This window comes from Gymnodraco acuticeps, unplaced genomic scaffold, assembly GCF_902827175.1.
Source record: "Gymnodraco acuticeps unplaced genomic scaffold, fGymAcu1.1, whole genome shotgun sequence".
NCBI lineage: Eukaryota > Metazoa > Chordata > Actinopteri > Perciformes > Bathydraconidae > Gymnodraco > Gymnodraco acuticeps.
The window spans coordinates 287,216-310,680 of NW_022990245.1; the positions used below are offsets into that span (position 1 = coordinate 287,216).

The 23,465-nt window shown below is 41.2% G+C and overlaps 1 protein-coding gene across 1 annotated transcript; it reads left to right on the top strand.

Annotated features, from left to right (window-relative positions):
* Positions 1-6,755: 6,755 nt before the first annotated feature.
* On the top strand, positions 6,756-8,982 carry LOC117548930 (uncharacterized protein C11orf87 homolog). The gene is made up of 2 exons (XM_034220460.1): positions 6,756-7,152; positions 7,522-8,982. Exon 2 carries the CDS (start codon positions 7,620-7,622, stop codon positions 8,037-8,039), a length of 420 nt encoding a protein of 139 aa, XP_034076351.1. The 5' UTR covers positions 6,756-7,152; positions 7,522-7,619; the 3' UTR covers positions 8,040-8,982.
* The last annotated feature ends 14,483 nt before the right edge of the window (positions 8,983-23,465 follow it).

The window sequence follows — 23,465 nt, forward strand, 5'->3', positions numbered from 1 at the left end:
GGTTTCGTGAAAGACGCTATAGAAATTGAAATTATTATTATTATTATTATTAGGACTCAGGATCCAGGACTCAGGACCACAGCTACAGGATCAACCACGACTGGCGTAGATAGACACCAAAAAGAAATGTTTAAGCAACAATCACTCTTCTTTTGGCTAACGTTACAACACAATATATGTGATAGGCTAAGGGGCGGGACATCTCTAAGCGGTTGACCAATCACAACAGAGCCTGCCAGCTAACCAATCAGAGCAGACTGGGCTCTGGTTTCAGACAATAAACATAGGTATTATTTAGTACTTTTACTTATGCATATACTTCCTCACCACTGGGAACTATTTATTTTTGTTGAGATGCATAAAACTGCTAAAATAAACATATTTCTATTACCGCTTGATGAAAGGACGTTTAAGAAATGTCTTTTGTAACCCATAGAGAAATATCCTCCAATTCTTCAGTTTCCCCGCAGCTCTGCTGAGTGTTTCCACATCTTTCGGCCCATTGTTTTGGTTTTCACCGCTGTGGTTCACTCTCTCTCAAACCTCGTTTCCAGCCTCAGCGAGCTCCAATAAACCCACTGCTGTTTGTTGATGGGCGGGTAGCACACAGTGTGCAGCAGTGTGAAATTGGACAGGGTTTAAACTTCTCTCAAGCTCTTTTTCTTTCATGAAAGCCTTCAAAGAGAGACTTGTCTGAACGGTTGTACTATTACCTCCATTTGTACAATTAATCAAAGATACACACTTTCTGCAATTTAATCTGTTTGTAGAGGCTTTCAAAGACAAACTCCTTCTACGTTAATACGACAGGATTTCCTGCCACAGCTGCAGAGCCACCACTAAATGCAGCGTCTTGTCGACCTTCAAAGCCCCAAAGAGGCTGTATCTTGAGAGTTTTTTAAATAAGTAACAAGTATGCCATTTATTTGAAGGTTAAGTGTGTCCTCTGTGGTTGGAGTTAGGTCAGGTGGATCTTAATACGAGCCAGTTGACCTGAAAAACTGAGCGGACCTGATGAATATTAAGTGCTATAATCACTCTCCATTTAACAGCCCTAAAACATATGCCCGGCTTTAAACTGTGCATGAATAGTTGTATAAATGTTTCAGCATGCACTCATCTTCAGCGAGTTCATCATTCAGGAACCCTCTCTCCCTCCGAGGACATTCATTTTTCATGGAGCCCCGCTGGTGGGAAAGATGTCCACAAGTAGGACTGGGATAATACTGTAAAAAACGCTTTGTGGTGCCCTTTTCTTTTATCTGTAACTTATATCACAGGGTTTTACACATCCTGCAGCACTGTAATCTACTTTCACTGCACAATTATGCAAAATTGACTTGGAAATATGACTTTTATCACATTTTCCTAAGATTTAAGTCCAACATTTAGGTAACAATAGTGTCCATTATTAAATATTTCATCAAACACTGCCTTCAAATCCTAAAATCTGCTTGCAGCTTACTAATCGAAAACAGTGAAAAGTTTAAAAGGGGCTCTATCATGCTGATGTTCAGGTGTATATCAGTATGTAGTGTCTCTACTTTAAAGAGTCCTCTCCTGCTGATGTCCAGGTGTATATCAGTATGTAGTGTCTCTACTTTAAAGAGTCCTCTCCTGTTGATGTTCAGGTGTATATCAGTATGTAGTGTCTCTACTTTAAAGTGTCCTCTCCTGCTCATGTTCAGGTGTATATCAGTATGTAGAGTCTCTACTTTAAAGAGTCCTCTCCTGCTGATGTTCAGGTGTATATCAGTATGTAGTGTCGCTACTTTAAAGAGTCCTCTCCTGCTGATGTTCAGGTGTATATCAGTATCTAGTGTCTCTACTTTAAAGAGTCCTCTCCTGCTGATGTTCAGGTGTATATCAGTATGTAGTGTCTCTACTTTAAAGAGTCCTCTCCTGCTGATGTTCAGGTGTATATCAGTATGTAGAGTCTCTACTTTAAAGAGTCCTCTCCTGCTGATCTTCAGGTGTATATGAGTATGTAGTGTCTCTACTTTAAAGAGTCCTCTCCTGCTGATGTTCAGGTTCATATCAGTATGTAGTGTCCTCTACTTTAAAGAGTCCTCTCCTGCTGATGTTCAGGTGTATATCAGTATGTAGTGTCTCTACTTTAAAGAGTCCTCTCCTGCTGATTTCAGGTGTATATCAGTATGTAGTGTCTCTACTTTAAAGAGTCCTCTCCTGCTGATGTTCAGGTGTATATCAGTATGTAGTGTCTCTACTTTAAAGAGTCCTCTCCTGCTGATGTTCACGTGTATATCGTATGTAGTGTCTCTACTTTAAGAGTCCTCTCCTGCTGATGTTCAGGTGTATATCAGTATGTAGTGTCTCTACATGTCTCCATGCTTTAATGTTCAAAAACCTCTTTATTTTTCTCATACTGCCTGTGCTGCAGCACCTCTTTTCACCCTCTGTCTGAAACCAGAGCCCAGTCTGCTCTGATTGGTCAGCTGGCCGGCTCTGTTGTGATTGGTCAACCGCTTAGAGAAGTCCCGACCCTTAGTCTATCACGTACAATGTGTTGGTGTGCTAGCCAATAGAAGCACGAGTGTTACATAGTGATGTCATTGTGTTACTGAAGTAAACAAAGGATTCCAATGGAGGCGTTTCAGGCAGGGGGGGGGATTATTTGGGAGACAAATTCCCTCTGGTGGGAACACAGGGATTTGAGTCTTTGGAGACCATTTAAATTCACACAAACCTATATAACACATTAGAAGAAATGGAAGGGAAAAAATCCGTTGGGCCCCTCGAAAAGAATCACAAATGTGTGAATTATGATTATGAATTAGAGTTTATCTGATTTCTGAAATAAATCTGAGTAAGATTTTATCTACCAATAGATGAGTAATATAAAGTCAGATTTAAAAAACATTTTAAATCAAAGCATAAAAATAATAATGATTCGTAATAATGAAAATAGATTTAGAAAATGAGAGGATGTTCCCTTTTGTTCTCAGTCGTGCTTGCTCTCGTCAGACTTCAGAAGCCACACGCTGTTTTCTCAGATCTCGGATGACTCTGCTGTTTGTCATCAGGGACGAAGAGGCTGAATATGAAAGTGTTGTGGACCGGATTGTGGAATGGTGTGGGCTGAACCACCTGCGGCTCGGATAAGATCAAGGAGAGAAGACTCCCCTGTTCCGCTTCAAAGCAGCTGTTCCTGAAAGTGGCCCTGGACAATAAGAGCTACTCAGTGAACTACATCCTGTTGATGTTATCGTGTCATGAAATGGCCTTTATCAATTATTTTCAATTCCACTCAGAAGGGGCCAATTACTCCCACCAGTAAACCAGAAGATGCATATCTATGAAGAGCTGCAGGATTGTTTTTCAGTTGTGTTTGGAGACAAAACTACTAAGTATTTTAGGAAAAATATAATGGTTTGGATTAAAATAAGTATCCCTATGTTACATTACTCAAATGAGGCACATATGTCACCACCAGACCTTTTATTTATTTCAAAGAGAGAAACATTTCCCTCAGTAGTCGGTGCAGACCAACACAGAGCTAAGAGACTATATATTGAACCAATATCATAAACATTAAGACTGACCGCATCACGGCAGCTGCACCGCCCTCAACCGTAAGGCTTTACAGAGGGTGGTGGAAACTGCAGAGAACATCACCTGGACGGAGCTGCCATCCATGGAGGGCCTCTACTCCCAGCGGCTCAGGAAGAAAGCCCTCAGGATTACAAAAGACCCCCATCATCCCAGCCACAAACTGTTCCGTCTGCTGCCGTCTGCAGGCGTTACCGCAGCATCCGGACTAAAACCACCAGACTCAGAGACAGTTTCATCCCGCAGGCAAGAAGACTATTAACATCTGAACTGTTGAAACAACATCCATAACATTCATCTGGCCGCTACTTAGAAATGATTTATCTATTTATCTAATATATCATTCCAATAGCTTGCATATAGACTCTTATTTCACAATTTCACTATTTTTAAAGTATTTTTCTTTTTGTATTTGCTTTTTAATATTTACTTGCACTATATTTTTCTGTTTATCTGTATTATTGTGTTGCACTGTTGGAGAAGCCTGTGACCTAAGATTTTCATCGACATAACTACACTGTAGCTATGTTCGTATGACCAATAGAGAACCTTGAACCTTGAACTTAGTTAATTCTGTGGCCGTTTCCTCCAGTTAACAAAAAATCTGTTATCTGTTTGACCAAGTTTCTAAGCTACCTAATCCAATAGTTTCCATAAAATATAACTGACCTTAACGATGCTGCCAAGCGCAGGAATAACAAGAGAGCATTTTAAAAAGCGTCATTATTGAACATAGAGTCGTGACCAAGACCAAGTCTTTTTGGTTCGGGCACCTAGTTAGGATGCCACCTGGGCGCCTCCCTAGGGAGGTGTTCCAGGCACGTCCAGCTGGGAAGAGACCAAGGGGTAGACCTAGGACCAGGTGGAGGGATTATATCTCTTCGCTGGCCTGGGAGCGCCTTGGGATCCCCCAGTCAGAGCTGGTTGATGTCGCCAGGGAAAAGAAAGTTTGGGGCTCTCTGCTGGAACTGCTACCCCCGAGACCCGACCACGGATAAGCGGGAGAAGATGGATGGATGGATGGATGGAGTCGTGACATATTGACCGTTTTGTCTGTCAATGAGGTTGATTCTTTGTTGGTGGTCAGTGTCTTCTTCCATGTGCTGTGGCAGCAGACTGAGAGCAGCTGACACTAACAGAAAGAAAAACAAGCAACATCAGGAAAGCTTTGTGTGAACTGGGGGGAGGAGGTGCAGCCTGAATCTCTGCTGGAGGTGTCAACGAGGAGCTGAAGCTGCAGAGCATCAGGAGCAATATCTTACAAACTTCTTTCTGGGTGAAACACACTCCTTCCTCACAGAGACAACACAACGATAATATCTCAGCAACTACTGTATTTGACCGCTTTAACGTTGGTGCATTTATTCCATAACCCCAGACGATGAATCGTGCTGAGTTTGGTGATGCCCTGGTTGTTTAAGTCTGCAAGAGGTGGAAGCTTTAGGAACCAAAACATCATGATCCTGAAAGTCCAGAGTGACACATTTGTGAGTTTGAATTAATAGATGCCAAAAAACTGCTACATAGCAATTTATAATATCAATCCTAAGGAAAGATTAAACTGCTTCAGGATCAGATTAAGTTATAGGTTCTCACTTAGAAGGAATTTGACTTGGTGTTTGGTGCAATAATATACATTTTACAGTAAGTACTGCAAATGTATTAGACTGTTACAGCAATAATGTATTATAGTCTTTCAGGATGAAGTTGTTCACGTTTCATATAATCAGATTTCATAATTTCTTTGATTGTTTTTTGCTTTGTTCTCAAAGCTATTCTACCTTCAGTCCAACTTATGGGCTTTTGTTTCACAGATGTGAGCATGCCATCCTATTAATTAGTGCAATGCGTCCTGGGAAAATGTTGTCATCAATCAACACCACAATCAATCAGCTAATTGTAGTATGCTTTACCACGTCTCCAGTGTGAACACACACTTACTGCTTAGAATCAGTATGTGGTGTGAAATGCAGACTCTCTTCTGTCTCACACCAAGAGACTCTGGTACTGCAGACACAATCAGACATAAAAACACAAAATGGAGAATGATGTTTTTTGTCTGAGTTCACACTGCTTTAAGGTCAAGGTGCAGCCTCATGGTAAATGTGACTCCTCACTGCACACACTATATTTGGAGTGCTTGTCACACCGCCTGCAGCACTCTTCAAGTCGGGGGGAACTGAGCTTGATTTGGTGGGTGTCTAAATTAGTGGTTTTCTAACTTTTATCTTCGGCAAAAGTAAAAGCGGGGTGTATTATTCACAGCTAATGTCAAACTGCTTATATTAGGCTATTATTAAGAGCACTTCCTTCATTTAAACCAATGGCATAACTGCACTTAGTCTGTAAAGACCAGTTATCAAGTGATGAGTCAGTCCATCCATTGGATTCATCACTCATCATTCTGCCAGAATATTTGGTCTCCAAGGAAGTCTGGCGGGGGATGAGAAGGCGGCGAACATCACAGATGACTTTTAAGACTCTAATGATTGTTTTTACTTTTATATTAAATTATTATCTGGCCTTATTAGTATATTATTAAAGTGTGCTCTCTGTGGGCTCTTGCTGTCAACATAATGTTGTAATTCATATTTGTATTACACATTACACATTAAAACCTTCAGCCTTAATTATGGTTTTAAGGAATTCATTTTAGGATTTCTTTAAATTAATTAAAAGTGTTTTCAAAAAAATCTTAATAAATGGGGACTTTTTGAATGGGTTTAAATTGCTGAGAATGTATCCACATCCTTTCCATAGGACAGACAAAGCTTTCAAGGATGTTTAATGATAGTGGCAGTATTTGTAATGAGATACACTGGTTTAATGAAAGATTTATATTGTAATTAATGCACATGGATGTTTACTAATTGCATATTTTGTATCTGAAACTATACAATATGGGCTTTCAGCCAACGTTCTCTCTCTAGTTTCTGGGGGAAAGCTAATAATTGGCACATTCCTACTTGCTCTTGGCCAAAGGAATGCATGACAGCTGGACATTATTTATACCCCTCGTTATGAGGCTTAAACGCTACAAATCATGCAGCATTTGACTGACCACACCCTCCGGAATGTCAGTGGATAGGCTGCAGATCAAGTTCTAAAATTATAACTAATTTATTCATTGTTTGATTCAAGTGAAACGTCAATAAGCACAGGGGAGCATATGCACGCTGGGGTTGGTAGACTGTTTGAAGAAAGAAAAAAAAACAGCCGTGCAGCTGACTATAAGGAACCTTTAATGCAGCTGCAGCTCTTCATTCAGATGCTGAGCGGAGCAGCGGAAGAGCGGAGGAGGGAGACGCTTTTCAGGGGAAATCACCACAGCTCTTTTTGTTATCGCGTTTTTAAAACCCACTTTAATGCACAGTGAGGGAATTCCTTCCCGTTACTAATTTAGCGGGGGAAGTGGTTTCCTGGATGCAGACTGAGCGGATTGCGGCCATTTAAAGCGTCCTGAGTGATCGGAGCTCAGCAGCAGCCTCTCATTGTATGAAATGCGTCACCGTGATCCTGTTCTTCCATTCACACATCGGCTCTCCACTCACGGACTGTTCCCCGAACTGACTGTTTCATCAGGTAAGGATTCCCTTTATTTGAATTTATTTTTAGCTCAAGATGCAACAAATGCAGACATTATCTTCTGACAAAGATGCTGCGTGAGTGCAGGAGAGGATGGCTCCTGTTTGGCTACATATTGTAGGCCTATTACAATAGATGATGTATTGTCCCGACTTCTACCATCTTATATTCATGGCAGCGTCTTTTTTGTACATTTGCTCTAAAGGTAGGCAGCTTTTTCATTGTGGTTTAGCGTGAACAGTGCGCACTGCCAATGTGAAATGGCGTTACAAATTGATCCAGTTAATGAGGGTTGGTGGGCGGGTTCTGGTGGTTCTGATACAGTGTCCTCTGAGCTCGCTCTCATGTGTCTTCTCTTCGGTGCAGGTAACCACATGCGCGGGCCAGTGTCACCGCGCTGAGCCCGGAGAGCACGAAGGGTACCGGGGTCAGAGAGACACAAGTGGCCGGGAAAGGTGGACCGGATGACGGCCAGAACCTCTGAGGCCTCGGGGCTGTCGGTGCCACCGCACCGCTGTCACGGGGGTCTCCAGGCCGGTAACGGCACGTGCGCGGAGCAGCTCCACTTCTTTCCACCCCTCTCCTCCACCCTCGCGCTCCTCGTACTGGTGGCCGTGCTCGTGGGGATCGTCCTCGTTTCCCTGGCAACCTTCCACTTCCACAAAAGGAAGCTCCGGAACAGGAAGATCCAGCGCGCGCAGGAGGAATACGAGCGCGACAGTCGCAGCCCCGCGCACGGCGCAGGGACGCGCGGAGAGCCCGTGAGGCCGTGCGTCATCGTCAGATCCGTGAGATGTGAGGAGGAGAGGCTGTCGTGCCCCCAGAGTGCAGCGAGCCAGGACGCCACCGAGGTGCTGCACGAGACAGTTCACATTGACTGTTAACTTCAGGGACTGTGGAATAAACAGAAAAGCAATAAGGCACAAAGAGCTCCCCATCTCTGCTGCTTGTAGATTAGAAACATTAACGCAGAATACTGAGCAGAATAGTCGGCAGAGGTAAAACTACAGTGACACATAGGATAGCTTCACACCTTCCTTAACACAATAATATTTAGCCAACCGGTAATTACTTATGAGACTGTAAAGTATTTGCCTGCTTTGACTTTTGGACCTCCTCCTCTTCCTTTTAAACCCTCAAAGATGTTTAAACTTTAAATCTTCCCTGGGATGTGACACGAGGTTGTGTTGAATTATTAAGAGTTTAGTGACACAACACAGACCTTAATGGCTCGCTGATCTTCCTTGGCATGTCTCTCTGACACACTACCAGTATGTAGTTAGACTATAATGGATGTTGTGGTGCTGTTAGGCAGTGCAAAGCTGCATATAGGCTGTAGAAAATGGCTTATTTGTTTGCGTAGTATTTTTTCCTTCAATTAAGTGACTTAGCATATTTGCCTAAAGTACTGTCCTCCAATGTCTGTTAGACATCTAGCTCTAGTTAGTCCGACGGACTTTTTGCTGTAGTAATGCACATAATGGTTTTTTTAATGTGTCAGATAGTAAGTTTTAGCGCTAATACAGTATTTTCCTTTTTGAGTATTTATAATGTATTCTCTGACATGTAATACGTTTAGAATCCAACAGAGGGTTTGAGTTTAAGCCCATCTTCTTTTTTCTCCTTTTTTAATCCTTCATATTGTATTATAGTGGGCTTAATATCAATTCTGTGTCATTTATTATATGAAATCACTGTAAATGTATGCCATTATGAGAGCTGGAATGTTTTACAGTAACATCATCTTTCTGGAGTTCATATAATCTGCCTTATGAAGGAAAATATGTAATATTCTAAGTTTATAAATAAATACTTACATTATGTTAATCCTTGTAATGTGTCAGTTACCTTAAATGCTTGAAGACTGTTTGGGATTCTTTAAAAAATCAGATTGCTGCTACTTCTCAGTGTATTGAATGGACTGGTGAAAATGTACATGCCATTAGATAATATGCAAATTGTAGATGGGTTTTCATTACATCACCCAGTAGGCGAATGACCTTCCAAGGGGAGATCCATTTGCACGGGGTCCCCTGCATTAAACCTCTATAGCAGGGGTGGGGAACCTTTTTCCTCTCAAGGGCCATTTCAATGTTTACAATATCCTCAGAGGGCCGTACAAATTATTGACCTCTGCTTAAAAAAACTAAAATCACAGCCCATTCATTTCATTCTGTGCAAAGAAAAAGCAACCTCTTAATCCAGATAACTCACCATGACTCGTGCATGCATGCACGTGCACGGTGTGGCGTGACCACCAAAACAGAAAGATATTGACACAAGATGTGTGCAAATGTATTTAGTTTCCTATCCATGTGAACATGATTTAAGTGTGGGGGGGGGGGACCTAACCTCCTCTAGGGGGGTCCGGGGGGCATGCTCCCTAGGGAAGATTTTTTTTTTAAATGTTGAAGTTAAAAGCAACAATCTGGTGCACTTTGAGAGCAACACTAGGAGATCTATGGATACCTCTCTCAACACCCATATGAAACAGAACTGTAAGCAGATTAATTTTTCTTTATGGATATTTTACAAATCACTTTCAAACTGTATTCTTCTTTATTAATAACAACTTGTTTTACTGTCATATAGTATTTTATACCTGTTTACTTTATTCTCTTATTTTTTATATAACTATAATGCTGCTCATATAAAGATGTGCCTTTACCTCACTGGTTGTAGAAAAAGCTTTTTATATTCGATAGCATAGCTAGCTAACCAGATGCTAATAACAACAAAGTTATTGACTGTATGATCAGTATGACAGATGAACAGATCGTCACTGGGCTTTCAACTAAAGACACAGTCACGCAAAAACTGCGGCATGTGTACGGCTCCTTATGGGTACTGCAGTTTCTGAAGTGCCAGAGCAGCGTTCTGGTGCTCTCCGGCAGAACTGCACCCCTGTCAGACGAGACCATAGATAGACTGTATCAGCGCCGGACTGTATAAAGAAGGTCGAAGACATATACCACGTGATGACACGTGAGGCTCGTGTTGTGTTCAAGGACCCTGACCTTGGCCAGGAAAAACAGGAACTCGCTTGTTTAATTTTTTTGCAGTCTAGATTTCTTAAATGTTGTTATTTTTTGCGTGTGTTTATAAATTACCTCGAGGGCCGTACAAAATTGTCTCGCGGGCCGTATACGGCCCGGAGGCCGGAGGTTCCCCACCCCTGCTCTATAGCTATCAAAGTATTACTGCTTATCCAATTCCTATGGTATAAACGACACACGTAAAATACTGTTACTACACATTTAGACCCAGTGCATATAGAACTAGTGCACTGTAAATACCCCATCAATCTTTCAATGGGATTTATGAACATGAAGGTTATCCATAGAAGTACCACCCTTAATCTCAACATCTCATCATAATGGCGCTACAGCCTGTCATATTGGAGGTCAGTGGAAGTGAATCAGCGTCATTCAGTGTTGGCCAGGTACCAGGACACCATGTTCCTAATTGTCCCCAGTCGGAAAAAGGCCTGGGAATATGAAGTAGTCTTTGGCAAAGCTCCGGTCCCGGAAGTTGCACTGACAGACTGCCCGTCGACCCTATCTCATTGGCATAAGAGCAACAGAATGAAACCATTTATCTTAGCAGGGGAATTGGAAGTAAGTCAACAAAAGATGACTAATGCTTTCTACATTCAAACGTATGTTCCCCTCAGACCAATTTAGAGATTGGGAGCTGGAATACCAAACATATTTTTGGGATGAACAAAATAGGAATTACATGGCACTCGAGACATGGATTTCTTGACTATTATGTAAGTCCAAGTAACTAAAACCAGGTAGTATGAAGTCGTCATAGATATAACTATATTTGTGTCTTTCAACCATCTTCTGGATAGTGCATCTGTATTGCCTGGCTGTTGTACACTTTTCCATCTGCTAAAAGCTGTGTTAAATTGTCATCTATTGTGCAGGGTGGCAACACCTCTTGCTGGTAAGTTCTGAAGCTGGCTGGACATCAGTAGCAAAGAATGTATTGGAGAGACCAGGGATGGATGGAGGTCAAAGAGGGGAATAGATCGATATTGGCAGAAAGATATATACGAGTGGAGAGATGTCAGTCGCCAGGAATGAGTGGAGGTACATTGCTGGTAAATGATGGGGTCAAGGAGTTTAGAAAGCAAGCGATGGAAGGAGGTCAGGGAGTCTAGGGATGGTCGGTGTCTTGCAATCATACAAGAAGAGTGGCTACCAGGAATCAATGGAGGTTAGTTGTTAAGAATGAATAACAGTCAGTAGATAGGACACAGGTTAGTGGCTGGGAATGGACTAAGATCAGAAAAGTAAACCTGTATTCTCTCTAAGATCCAGCAGGGGGGCTTAATTGGTTGCAAGAGAAAGTCAGGTTGTATGTACACAAAAATGATCCTACATCTGATTTGATTTATTGTGTCAATTCAACTTTTCCTAATTTGTTTAGGGTCTCACTTGCTAATTTCAGCTCTTCTTCAATTCAGCATGATTTTCCATTTAATGATGGTCCTATTGAGTGATAACTAGACAATTAAACAAAGTACATTTTAGGGTGTTGCTATGATTATAGTCCCTACCATGGCATTCTCCACTCTTTTTCCAACCTTTTCTCAATGTATTTGTAGTTCATGGAAGTTTATTGTAACGTTTTTGGACAATCATCTTGTTCAGGGATTACATTTTTCAGTTTGTTTTTGGCTTGGCTCCAAAAAAACAAGATGACGACGACCGAAGACCAAATTGGCAACTGTGAAAATGCCAAACTGAGGCTTCAAATCGTAGTTAACAAATCAATGTGTGGCATCGAGGTGACTTCCTCCACATCTGTTACAGTGTCTGTGGTAACAGTTGGTGGCTAGGAATCAATGGAGGTCAGTTGTTGGACAATGATGAAGGACAGTGGCTAGCGATCAATGGAGGTCAGTGAGTAGGAATGGATGGAAGAACAGAAGGAGATGGTAGTTCACTAGGAATAAATAAAGGATGGTGGATATGAATCAATCCATGGCTGCGAATAGATGAAGGTCAGTTGGTGTGTAGGAAAAAATATCAGTGGCTTGAGAAAGAAAATAAAGTCAGTGGTAAGGAAACGTGGAGTCAGTAGAGGTCAGTGGCTAGGAATCGATGAATGTCAGAGGCTGTGAGTTGATCGAGGAATGGATGAAGGTCAGTGGTCGTCAGTTGGTGTGCAGGAAAAAATATCAGTGGCTTGAGAAATAAAATTAGGTGAGTGGTTGGGAGACGATGTAGGTTGGTGGCGTGGAGTCAGTAGAGGTCAGTGGCTAGGAATCGATGAATGTCAGAGGCTGTGAGTTGATCGAGGAATGGATGAAGGTCAGTGGTCGTCAGTTGGTGTGTATCAATGGATATCACAGGCTTTAGAAAAACTGAAGGTCAGTGGTAACGAATCATTAGGTCCATGGCTGAGAATGAATATTGGAAATTGAACAAGGTCAGTGGCTAGGAATCGATAGAGGTCGGTGGCTTTGAGTCGTCTTCCGTGGCTTCGAAGGATGTACGTCAGTGGTGTTTGGTTTCTAGCAATGAAAGGATGTCAGTGGCTAGGATTCAATGAAGGTCAGTGGCTACGAATCAATAGAGGTCAGTGGCTATAATTGGTTTCTGTGATGGATGGATATTGGCGGCGGTCAGTTGCTTGGGATTGAAAAAGGTCAGTGACTAGTGTAAGCTAAGGTCAGTGGTTATTAATCAATGTGGGGTGGTGGCCTATAGTCAGTAGAGATTAGTGGCTGGGAATGATGAAGGGAAGTTCTTAGAAAGTGGATGAAGGGTCCTGCCTATGAAGGATTGAAGAGCAGAGGTCACTTGTTGGGAATGTATGAAATAGAGGTCATTAGTCAGGGAGAGATTAAGTAGGTCTGCCTTTAGTTATTGTCACACATATGGAGCTCCTTGAGAAAGAGAGGCAGAGCGAGAGACTTTTGTGTCACATAACTTTGCTTTGGGAATAGCCTAGTTATTGTGTATAGCCTCATTTGGAGTTAATGAGGCCAGTTTGCAGGGTTTTGCCTTCCCACAGGGTTCTGCTCCTCAGTGCTGCAGATAAACTTTGCAAGGGACGTTAGTTGGCCAGTGAGTGGATTAGGTCCTCTGAGACCTTTTATTACAGCCTTATTATGGTCGCGTGTAATGTGTTTGTCGCCTCAGGCAACTGGTCTTCAGTTATCAGCATTTAAATAGTACAACATAATCTAATCTGGAGATTTAGTGACCCCAAGTGAATACAACCCAGATTCACACTGAGCATATGCTCTGTTAAAGGTTGGCAGGTTTAATCTAAATGGGTGATTTACTGTGAAATGGTGCAATGCCAATGTTCATTGTTGCAGATTGGTGTAATGGTTGAACCATGGTCCGAGTTATAAGGGTTGTTGGGCTGATTGTTCTGATTGGCAGTGTCCTCTGAAGCTTAAGTGTAAGTGCTATATAAATGAAGTTTATTACATACTTTAACTTTTCTTCACAGGTCCTATAGTGCCCAAGGACACATTTTACATTTGTAGGCCCACTTTTGGTAAGAATGTGTGTTACATTTATTGGCTATACCTCTATACCTCTTGGCTATAAAAAATGCTCCCAGCTCTTTAATACATTTTGAAACTAATATGTTGAACACACAGTATTGAATATTTTTTAAATCATCGATTTCCTTTCATTTCTTGAAAGATCAACTTGCAGACACTTGAAATATAGTCGAGTCTGCAATCCTGGGTTGGATTGACACTCAAACTTTTTCTTCTGGCTTGCATTGGATATAGTCAGCATTATTGTAAAATATGCAGTGTGATTGTATAGACATAAAGGAAGACGGGTCTTTTAAATGATTTCAATTGGAAAAAGGAAGATTTCTGCACAGCAGGCGGTGAAGAGGAGACCGTGGGAGGCTTGCAGATTTGGGCCAAGAAGCTGTTTAAAGAAAACAGTACGACTCAACTCAACCATTGTTCCTTCCTACAAGGCCTGGCAAGTAAACTACTGGGTGCACTAATTAGTAGGTTTCCGTTTGCACTCGATATAGAACTAACACCCTGCCAACAGCCTGCTGAGGAGCCTCAGACTCTAAAGGACCACACTTTAACAAAAGCAACATTTCACAAGGTGAGTGGCTGCATCAAGATTGCATTCAGTTACAGCTTACCCATATTGATGAGACTTTGTCCTCAACTTTACAGCCCACTCTTATTATTCATCTGAGCTGCATTAGCAGATTGGTTCTGCTCTCTAAATCTGAAGTCACAGCGATGACAAGTGACAGTTCACTGTCAGGAGGAGAGGACACCGCTGCTCCTCTTCTCACCCGTGCTGTCAGGGTTCGAGGTGGATGATTTGTCACCACCAGTGTCTGTTTCTATGCTTCATTACTGCAGGTTCAAGCTGTGGCTGGGAGGTACAGTTCCAGAAACTAAGAGTATTTTATCTGCTTTGTAGGCCAGACCAGGACAAATCTCGTATGATTTCTCTATTGTGCAATATTAACTTTTAACTTATTGCTGAAGTTTTCTTTTAACATAGTCTCATACTTAAACATACACAACATACATACACAACATAACATAACATACACAGCATTTCTGCCCTTCATACTCGTGTACTTTTGAGAGACCTTTGACTGGAACCATTACTGACACAGTTTGAAATGATGAAGACCAGAGCTCAGTGGTTGGGAATGGATGAGATGATTGAGGTCATCGTCAGAGATGGATAAAGAAGGTCTGATTATACTTATCGTCACACATAAAGAGCTGCACTGGACAGAGACCGGTAGAATGAGAGACTTCAAGGAATGGCCTAATTACTTTCCATAGACTCATCTCAAATTCAATTAGAATCTGATCCTTAACCTAAATGTTCATTTGAACTGATTTATTCAAATGGGGCAATGGAAACACTGACATATTATCACTATAAAAAGTTGCCCTGGTGCACTTGCTGGCAAGCTGATGCTTAAATTACACATCTAGCATATCTGAAGCATCCTTTTCAGTCATGCTTCCTGCTAGCCTGTGAATTGATCCAATAGTCTCTCTCTTCTGGCTCTGTTTCTGGTCTTCACAGCTGCTGTGATGAATATCTGGCTTTTAGCTGCTAAAAAGCTCCACTTTCTTCACCAGATATTCACTAACTTTGGCTGTTTGAAGGCTAAAATTATATTTAGGCGTGAGTGAAACTGCAGACTTGGGTTTGTCTCTAGGCACCCCTTTCAAATAGAAGATATTATATGAAATAAAAATTACTTAATATTTGTCAAAGCAGATTTAAATGCCTGAGGTCTATCAGACAACAAGAAAAAGTACCGTGGCATCATGGGAGTTATTGTCTTCATCACCATTGCCGTCATTTCTGTCATCTTTTCCCAGTTGGGATTCATTCATTCAAGACCAAGTGCTACCGAGGTGTCCCTGAGCAAGGCACCGTTCCCTACACTGCTCCCCGGGCGCCGCACATAATGGCAGCCCACTGCTCCTAACACTAGGATGGGTCAAATGCAGAGAAACCATTTTTGTTATAGTACCTGTAGCCTACTACGTAATGACAATAAGTTGAATCTTCAATCTTCTTCAATTCAACGTTCAGGAGCGTTTCTTCCTTCCTAGAAACAAACAGACATGTTGAATAAAACCTGTAATAAAATATATAAAGCAGTTTCACAAAAACAAAGTGTTCTCCTATGATGCTGCTGCTCCAGTTGCCTTTACTTGTTTCTCTCATAATACATAAAGAAAACTAACAAGATCTCAAATACATGACTTCAAAACTGCCAGGATGTTTCTGGCAACACCATAACAGAGATTCATGCTCAACATGGTTATTACATTACATGTTTTTATCCAAAGCGACTTACATACTCAATACTGTGGACAATCCCCACAGGAGCAATTTGGGGTGAAGTGTCTCAGGGACACAACGACATGCTGACTGCAGTGTGGTTTGAACCTGTGACCCCCTGATCCGAACACCTACGCACTAGTCCACTGCGCCACACGCCTCCCATGACTTGTATAATTACTTTCAATTCAAAGGTAATTTTAATTTTTATTGCAAGTCCACAACTCAACAAAATATATAAAATAGTTCCTGTTGCTTTTAGACATTTCAATGACTAAACATACTTACCTTTAAGATTGTATCAGTGGTTTACGTCTAATGATTCTAACTGATATTAGGACACACACACCACCATGTATTTCAAATCACCGGGACTTTTAGCTCAGTGCTATGAACTGTGAGTACAGCAGCAAACAACACAAAGTAAGATGGCTCACACCACCGAAGTGGAGAGGGGCTTCGAGATGAGATAAGCTGATGGATGAGGCTGCTACCTGCCTGGCTCTCTGTAGATTTATGGCGCCACAGCTCCATGTCCTGTATAGTAATGCATTTGTGGGACACTGCATCATTTTCTGACAGCTGAATTAGGTTTCTGTGGGATTGCTCACCTTAGTTTATGACATAATGGCTTGCAACATCAAACCCTGTGCAGAAGCCAGAGGTGTTTTAGTTTGTTTTACTAATAAAATTGTTACATCATTAAGTTACATTGCCATAACGTGACAAATCATTCAGTAAGTTGTTCAGTCGTAATAGAGATTAACCTTGGCAGTGCTAGAAACTGGATTTTTGGTCAGTGAAAAATTACAAGCCATGAATTACAAAGGAAAAACTTCTCTGAAGGAAAAGTGTGCCACAGACTAAACATGTAACTGACCTTCATAAAACACATTACGTCCAGTAACTATGTGCTATATGGTTATGGTAACGATTTATCGAATGACAACGTGGAGGGGTCGCTTTTAATGAGCTACATTATATTATTGGCTTAAGCTCCCACCTTCTGGAGCCTCAGTGAAATGTGTATGATTTTGTATCCGTTCGACCTCAGAATCATTTTCATTTGTTATACCTGCTCATCGGCTAACAGCTAAAGAGACAGATACTTCCCTCAGGGGGTGGCCGAGGACCCAAAACAGAGCTTAAATAATACACATTTGTACTTGCATTCATCAGGTGGACACAGACAAGACTCCTTATCAGTGGTTGTTGTCACGTATCTGCTGGATGTGGATAACATTTCAAAAAACGTATGATTTACATTTTAAAGGTGACTTGTCTGCTGCTGCACGGGAACATGGGTTATTGCTGTTGTATGCGTCCAGTAGCCTACTAAATGCCACCAAGGTGAAACATAAGCTTTGATTTCAATACGCTAGAAAAAAGAAAATGCTAATGAAACTTAAAGAAAGCACGATCATTATCATCGATAACTAAAGCTTTATGGACTGTGTTGTATAGGGTGACATATTGTTGGAGAAATACAGTTTTCTTCAGAATTTGGGAGTCGAGTAAAGTTGGAACGATATTGGCAGATTCAGATTTCACGGATCAATGACTCATGAACAAAACGTTGTTCAGAAACAAAGTACGTCTCCTAAGTACCGCGGTCAATCAATCAATCAATCAATCAATGTTTATTTATATAGCCCAATATCACAAATGTTACATTTGTCTCAGTGGACTTCACAGTTTGTACAAAATATCAGTATGACAATACGACACCCTCTGTCCTTAGACCCTCACATCGTACAAGGAAACACTTCCAGAGAAAACCCACAGTTTAAAGGGAAAAATGGGAGAAACCTCAGGGAGAGCAACAGAGGAGGGATCCCTCTCCCAGGACGGACAGACGTGCAATAGATGCCGTATGTAAATTGAAAAGATAATACATTTGCAACATAGGTAGTCCAAATGTTTGGAAATGCATGTGTGTATAATAGGAAGATGAATCCACGAGGATATCCATCCAGGACCTATGATCCAGGACCACAGCCACGATTCAAGATCCAGGGCTCGCGATCCAGGACAGAGGAGCGCAGGATCATCCATGACTCCGGATCCCGGCGTATATAGACACCAAAAAGAAAGACATTTGGGGAAGCTGGGTTAATCGGAACATGAGAGTACACAGGTATAGACAGAGAGAAGGAAGAAGTAAGATGTCCCCCGACAAACTAAGCCTATATCAGCAAAACTAGGGGCTGAATCTAATCAGCCCTAACTATAAGCTTTATCAAAAAGGAAGGTCTTAAGCGCACTCTTAAAAACGGATAGGGTGTCTGCCGCCCGAACACAAACTGGAAGCTGATTCCACAAATGTGGAGCTTGATAAGAAAAGGCTCTGGCTCCCATTGTACTTTTAGAGACTCTAGGAACAACCAACAACCCTGCATTCTTGGAACGCAATGCCCTAGTAGGACAGTAGGGTATAATGAGTTCTTTAAGGTAAGATGGCGCCTGCCCATTAAGGGCTTTGTAGGCGAGAAGAAGAATTTTAAATTCTATCCTGTGTTCTATAGGGAGCCAGTGTAAGGCAGCCAGAACAGGAGTAATGTGGTCCCTTTTCCTAACTCTGGTTAGTACACGAGCTGCAGCATTTTGAATCAGCTGAAGCGACTTGACTGACTTCTTGGTACACCCTGATAATAAGGAGTTACAATAATCCAGCCTTGAAGTAACGAATGCATGGACTAGTTTCTCTGCATCGTTTTGAGGCAAGATATACCTGATTTTTGCAATGTTACGTAGATGGAAGTAGGCGGTCCTTGAAATTGATTTTATGTGGGCGTTAAAGGATAAATCCTGATCAAATATAACACCAAGATTCCTTACAGTCTCACTGGAGGCCAAATTAATGCCATCCATAGTTAGTATATCCTTAGATAATTTGTTTCGTAGATTCTTCGGGCCAAGTACAATAACTTCAGTTTTGGTCGTGTTTAACATCAAAAAGTTTATGGTCATCCACGTTTTTAAGTCCTTGAGGCAGTCTTGAATTTTATTTAGATGATTAATTTCATCAGGCCTGATTGATAAATATAGTTGAGTATCATCCGCATAACAATGAAAATGTACAGAATGATTCCTTATAATATTGCCTAACGGAAGCATATATAATGTGAACAAAATAGGTCCGAGCACTGAGCCCTGTGGCACTCCATGGCTAACTTTGGTTTGCGTGGAAGATTCATCATTGACACGTACAAACTGAGAGCGTTCAGATAGATAGGACCTACACCAGCCTAAAGCAGTTCCCTGTATGCCAACTAAGTGCTCTAGTCTTTGCAATAAGATATCATGATCGATAGTATCAAATGCAGCACTGAGATCGAGCAAAACAAGAATAGAGACACGTCCCTTGTCAGAGGCTATTAGAATGTCATTTGTGACTTTAACCAGAGCTGTCTCTGTGCTATGATGTGTTCTAAAGCCAGACTGAAAATCTTCAAATAAATCATTGTTTTTTAAGTAATCACACAACTGTTTTGCGACCGCTTTCTCAATAATTGTTGAGAGGAACGAAAGATTAGAAATAGGTCTATAATTGGCTAAAACCTCTGGATCGAGGTTGTGCTTTTTAAGAAGTGGTTTTATCACTGCTACTTTGAATGATTGTGGAACATAGCCTGATAATAAAGACATATTCATAATATTTAATAAAGAAGTGCTATTTAATGGAAAAATTAATGGTGGTAAGGTTGACAACGAACTACAATCACATGTTGATAAAAAAAAAAGCCAATACGTGCCGTCCTCCAAACTGGACACATTACATTGGTCTTTATCTGCAGCCGGAGAAGAAATTAGTGCTTAGGGACCGTCTGCAAAGTGCAACTCTGAAAAAAGAGAATACAATAATATTCAATAATATTCAATAACGTTACTATTATACAGTACATTTCTACCAAACTCACTACACACATCAATAGTCTCCTGGTGGTCAGACTACAGCAGAGAGTTTGGAAGAATGTGGTTTGGAATAATTTTGGTGAATATTTATAGTGTAAAATCTTCAATAAATATGGTATAATCTTCAATAACGTCACTATTATACAGTATATTTCAACCAAACTCACTACACACATCAATAGTCTCCTGGTGGTCAGACTACAGCAGAGTTTGGAAAGATTTGCTTTTGAATAATTTTGGTGAATATTTATAATGTAAAATCTTCAATAAACATGGCATCATCTTCAATAATTTTACTATTATACAGTTTATTACTACCAAACTCACTACACACATTAATATTACATTCCATTTAGCTGACGCTCATCCAAAGCGATTTACAATCGGTATAGTCTCCTGTTTGTTATACTCCACCGATACATTTGTATAAATATTTTTGTGAACAAAACTAAATGTTTATTACAGATTTAGCAGATTTATGTTCCACATGTGTTATACATACAGAAACATTGAAATACCGTTTCTTACAGTCCCACAGCTTGAAAAAAAACAATATATATATATATATATAGGGCTGTCAAACGATTTTAATCAGATTAATCACAGCTTAAAAATTCATTAATCATGATTAATCACCATTCGAACTATGTCCAAAATATGTCATTTCTTTATGTATATTGTCGTGGGAATGGAAAGATAAATGAAAGAAGGCAGATATATCCATTTAACATGTGTATTGTAAAAAAAATTGTGTGTCAAAATGAAAGAGAGCACCTATCAATCATCAAACCGTGGGGTCTTAATTCATTACGTGTTGATTTCTATTAACGGGGGAGTACTTCAGGAAAGTCGACGGGGGGGGGGGGACGGGGGACGGGGGGGCTAGTGGAGTACTTCGTGACCACAGATGCCCCTTTCACACCAACGCGTTTTCAGCTCCGGCTCGGAGCTGGAGCCTCTTAGCTCCGGAATCCGGTTCACTTCCAGCTCCAAAATATTGTCGGTCTAGAGGCAAGAGCTTTGGAGCTAAGAGGCGGCGTCGCTTACGTCTATACGCGGGATTTGATTGGCTGACGCCTCCGTCGAGGCGGCAAAAGTAGAACATTGCTCTACTTTTGCAGCGAGCACCGCGAGAGAAGCTACGCTTTGCTCCCACAATGCAGTTCGGCGAATCGTGACGTCACCCCATTCAAAGTGAATGGGCAGAAGCGTTGAAGCGGCAACGCACGCCGCCGTGTGTAGGCTCCGTTACGGCCCGTCCACACAGCGGCGTGCGTTGAAGTAGAGAGTATTTCAAGATGCGCCGGAACAGACTGGGAAAAGAGGACTGGGTTAACATCAAATGGCAGCCTGGAAAGATAACCCACACCTTCCAGAAATATGCCACCAGTTGTGGAGTCTTTGTCATGCAGGTGATTCAATGCAACATGTTGTGTTCATTAATAATAAAGCTTTTTATTTTAAAGGGAAATTCAAAAACACGTCATAACGTCATGTTATTTTACCATCTGTCCAGATGGCCAAGATGACAGTGAAGGAATTTCTGAAAATTCCACAGACGTTTCCATCAAGTCATCACAACAATGTCTTCAACATATACGAAGAGACATGGCAGAAGAAATTCTCAAAGGATCAGGTATTAGCCAAAAATATTAAATTAATATATGGATGGCTTCCTGTAAATTGAACAGTAATACACCGGTTTTTTTGTCAGTTTCAAAGGATGACTTCTGTTCCTTCTGTGGAATTGAGGACCTGCCCACCACTGCTGTTGATGCTGTTTGGGTGAGGCTAAATTATGAATTGTGTCAAGGAGAGAACTCTGAGGCATGAACTCAAATGCACGACTCAACTCAGACTCAGGTAGTGTTCAAAATAAAGACTTTACTGGTATTGTCACAGTAACAAAACAGAGAAAAACTATAACGCTCTTTCGAGGAAAAACAAGGACTATGATCATGAGCTTAGAGGAACGTAATATGTCCGTGGAGTAGGCTTGTACGTGTATCCTAAATGAGGAAACGAACTGGCAATGGACAGGAGGGGACTAGCACAATATATACACAGGGTAAGGGGAAACAGGTGGAAACAATCAGGGCGGGGAAAACAATCACGGACACAGGAGACAGATAGGGGCGGGGAGCGTGGAGGCCTGAAATGAGAGGGAGAATTACTTATTGGAATAAACATAAAGCACAGGACAAAGGGACCTGACAAAACTAACATAAAGAATAAACGTTCACAATAAGTTTCTTAGACATGACAGATTGTTTTGAAACTCCAGAAGATAATCTGAATAGTAGATAATATATAGATCTGGAGTTAGATTTCAGGAATAACATAAAAGTAATGACATTTTGTATATATTTATGCATTACAGGTTTCCTTTTGTTTTTCTTATAATTTGTTAAAGTTTTAGCACAGTACAGATAAACCTGAATAACAACAAGTATTTATATATATATAAAAACAAGTATAACCTCTATAAAATATAAATGAATATGCCTGCTTTACAAGTGTCCTACACTTTACATTTTCTAAATATCTTTGTTGTATTTATCCCCATGTAGATTCAGTGTGAAACTTGTGGAAGATGGTTTCACACGCAGTGCCTCGGAATGACTGCTGCACGAATACCCAAAAAAAGACCCCGTGGTATTGTGTGTTGTGTATCCTCCCAAACTAAAGAGGCTAGAGGTGAGTTTGTGTAACTTTTACCAGAGGTACCAGGATTTGGGGAGGTAAGGCTTGTAGTTTGAACTACTACCACAGTAGAAGTAGTGCGCTTACAAACGGCATGTGGGGGGGAAATCCAGCCCAGCCAGTGATTTGAAATCGGCTAAATGAAAGCTGAATTTTGTACAAAACAAACAAAAATCCAGAAAAAAGCTTTGCTAAAGATTTTGGGCAACTGAAGTAATGATTAATAATCACCTGTCCATAGTTTTAAATTGTTATATTCTTAATTAAGATGTTAAATATATTTTCAATTACAGATTAAAGTAGTCATAGATGTTCATGATGTTTTCCATGTCTGACATTAAATTGTGGATTTGTTCATTAATATTGTACAGTAGGTGAAAAGCCTAAAATGTTTTATTTTTCAATGTTAACTTTATTTTGTCACAGTCTGTTCCATCATTCACCAGCAGTTTTCCATTCACCTGTCTCACCTGTTAACCACACCCACGTTGTTGCTCACTCTCTTTCTCTTCTGCACCCATTAGCTTTACTGCCAGTATTTAAACCCTCACCAGACACACACCCGTTGCCTGATCGTACTTTGCCTTCATGCTAGTCTTTCACGCGTTTGTTACCAGATTGCCTACCCGGTTCCGACCCTGCCTGCTCTGCCTGCTCCCTGATCCTGCCTGTCCTTGGACTATCCTGCCTTGCCTGCTGTCTGACCCTGCCTGTACCTACGCTGACCGCCTCGCCTCCTCCCTGACCCTGCCTGTCCCCGACCTGCCTGCTCTGCCTGCTCCCTGACCCTGCCTGTACCTACGCTGACTGCCTCGCCTGCTCCCTGACCCTACCTGTCCCCGACCTGCCTGCTCT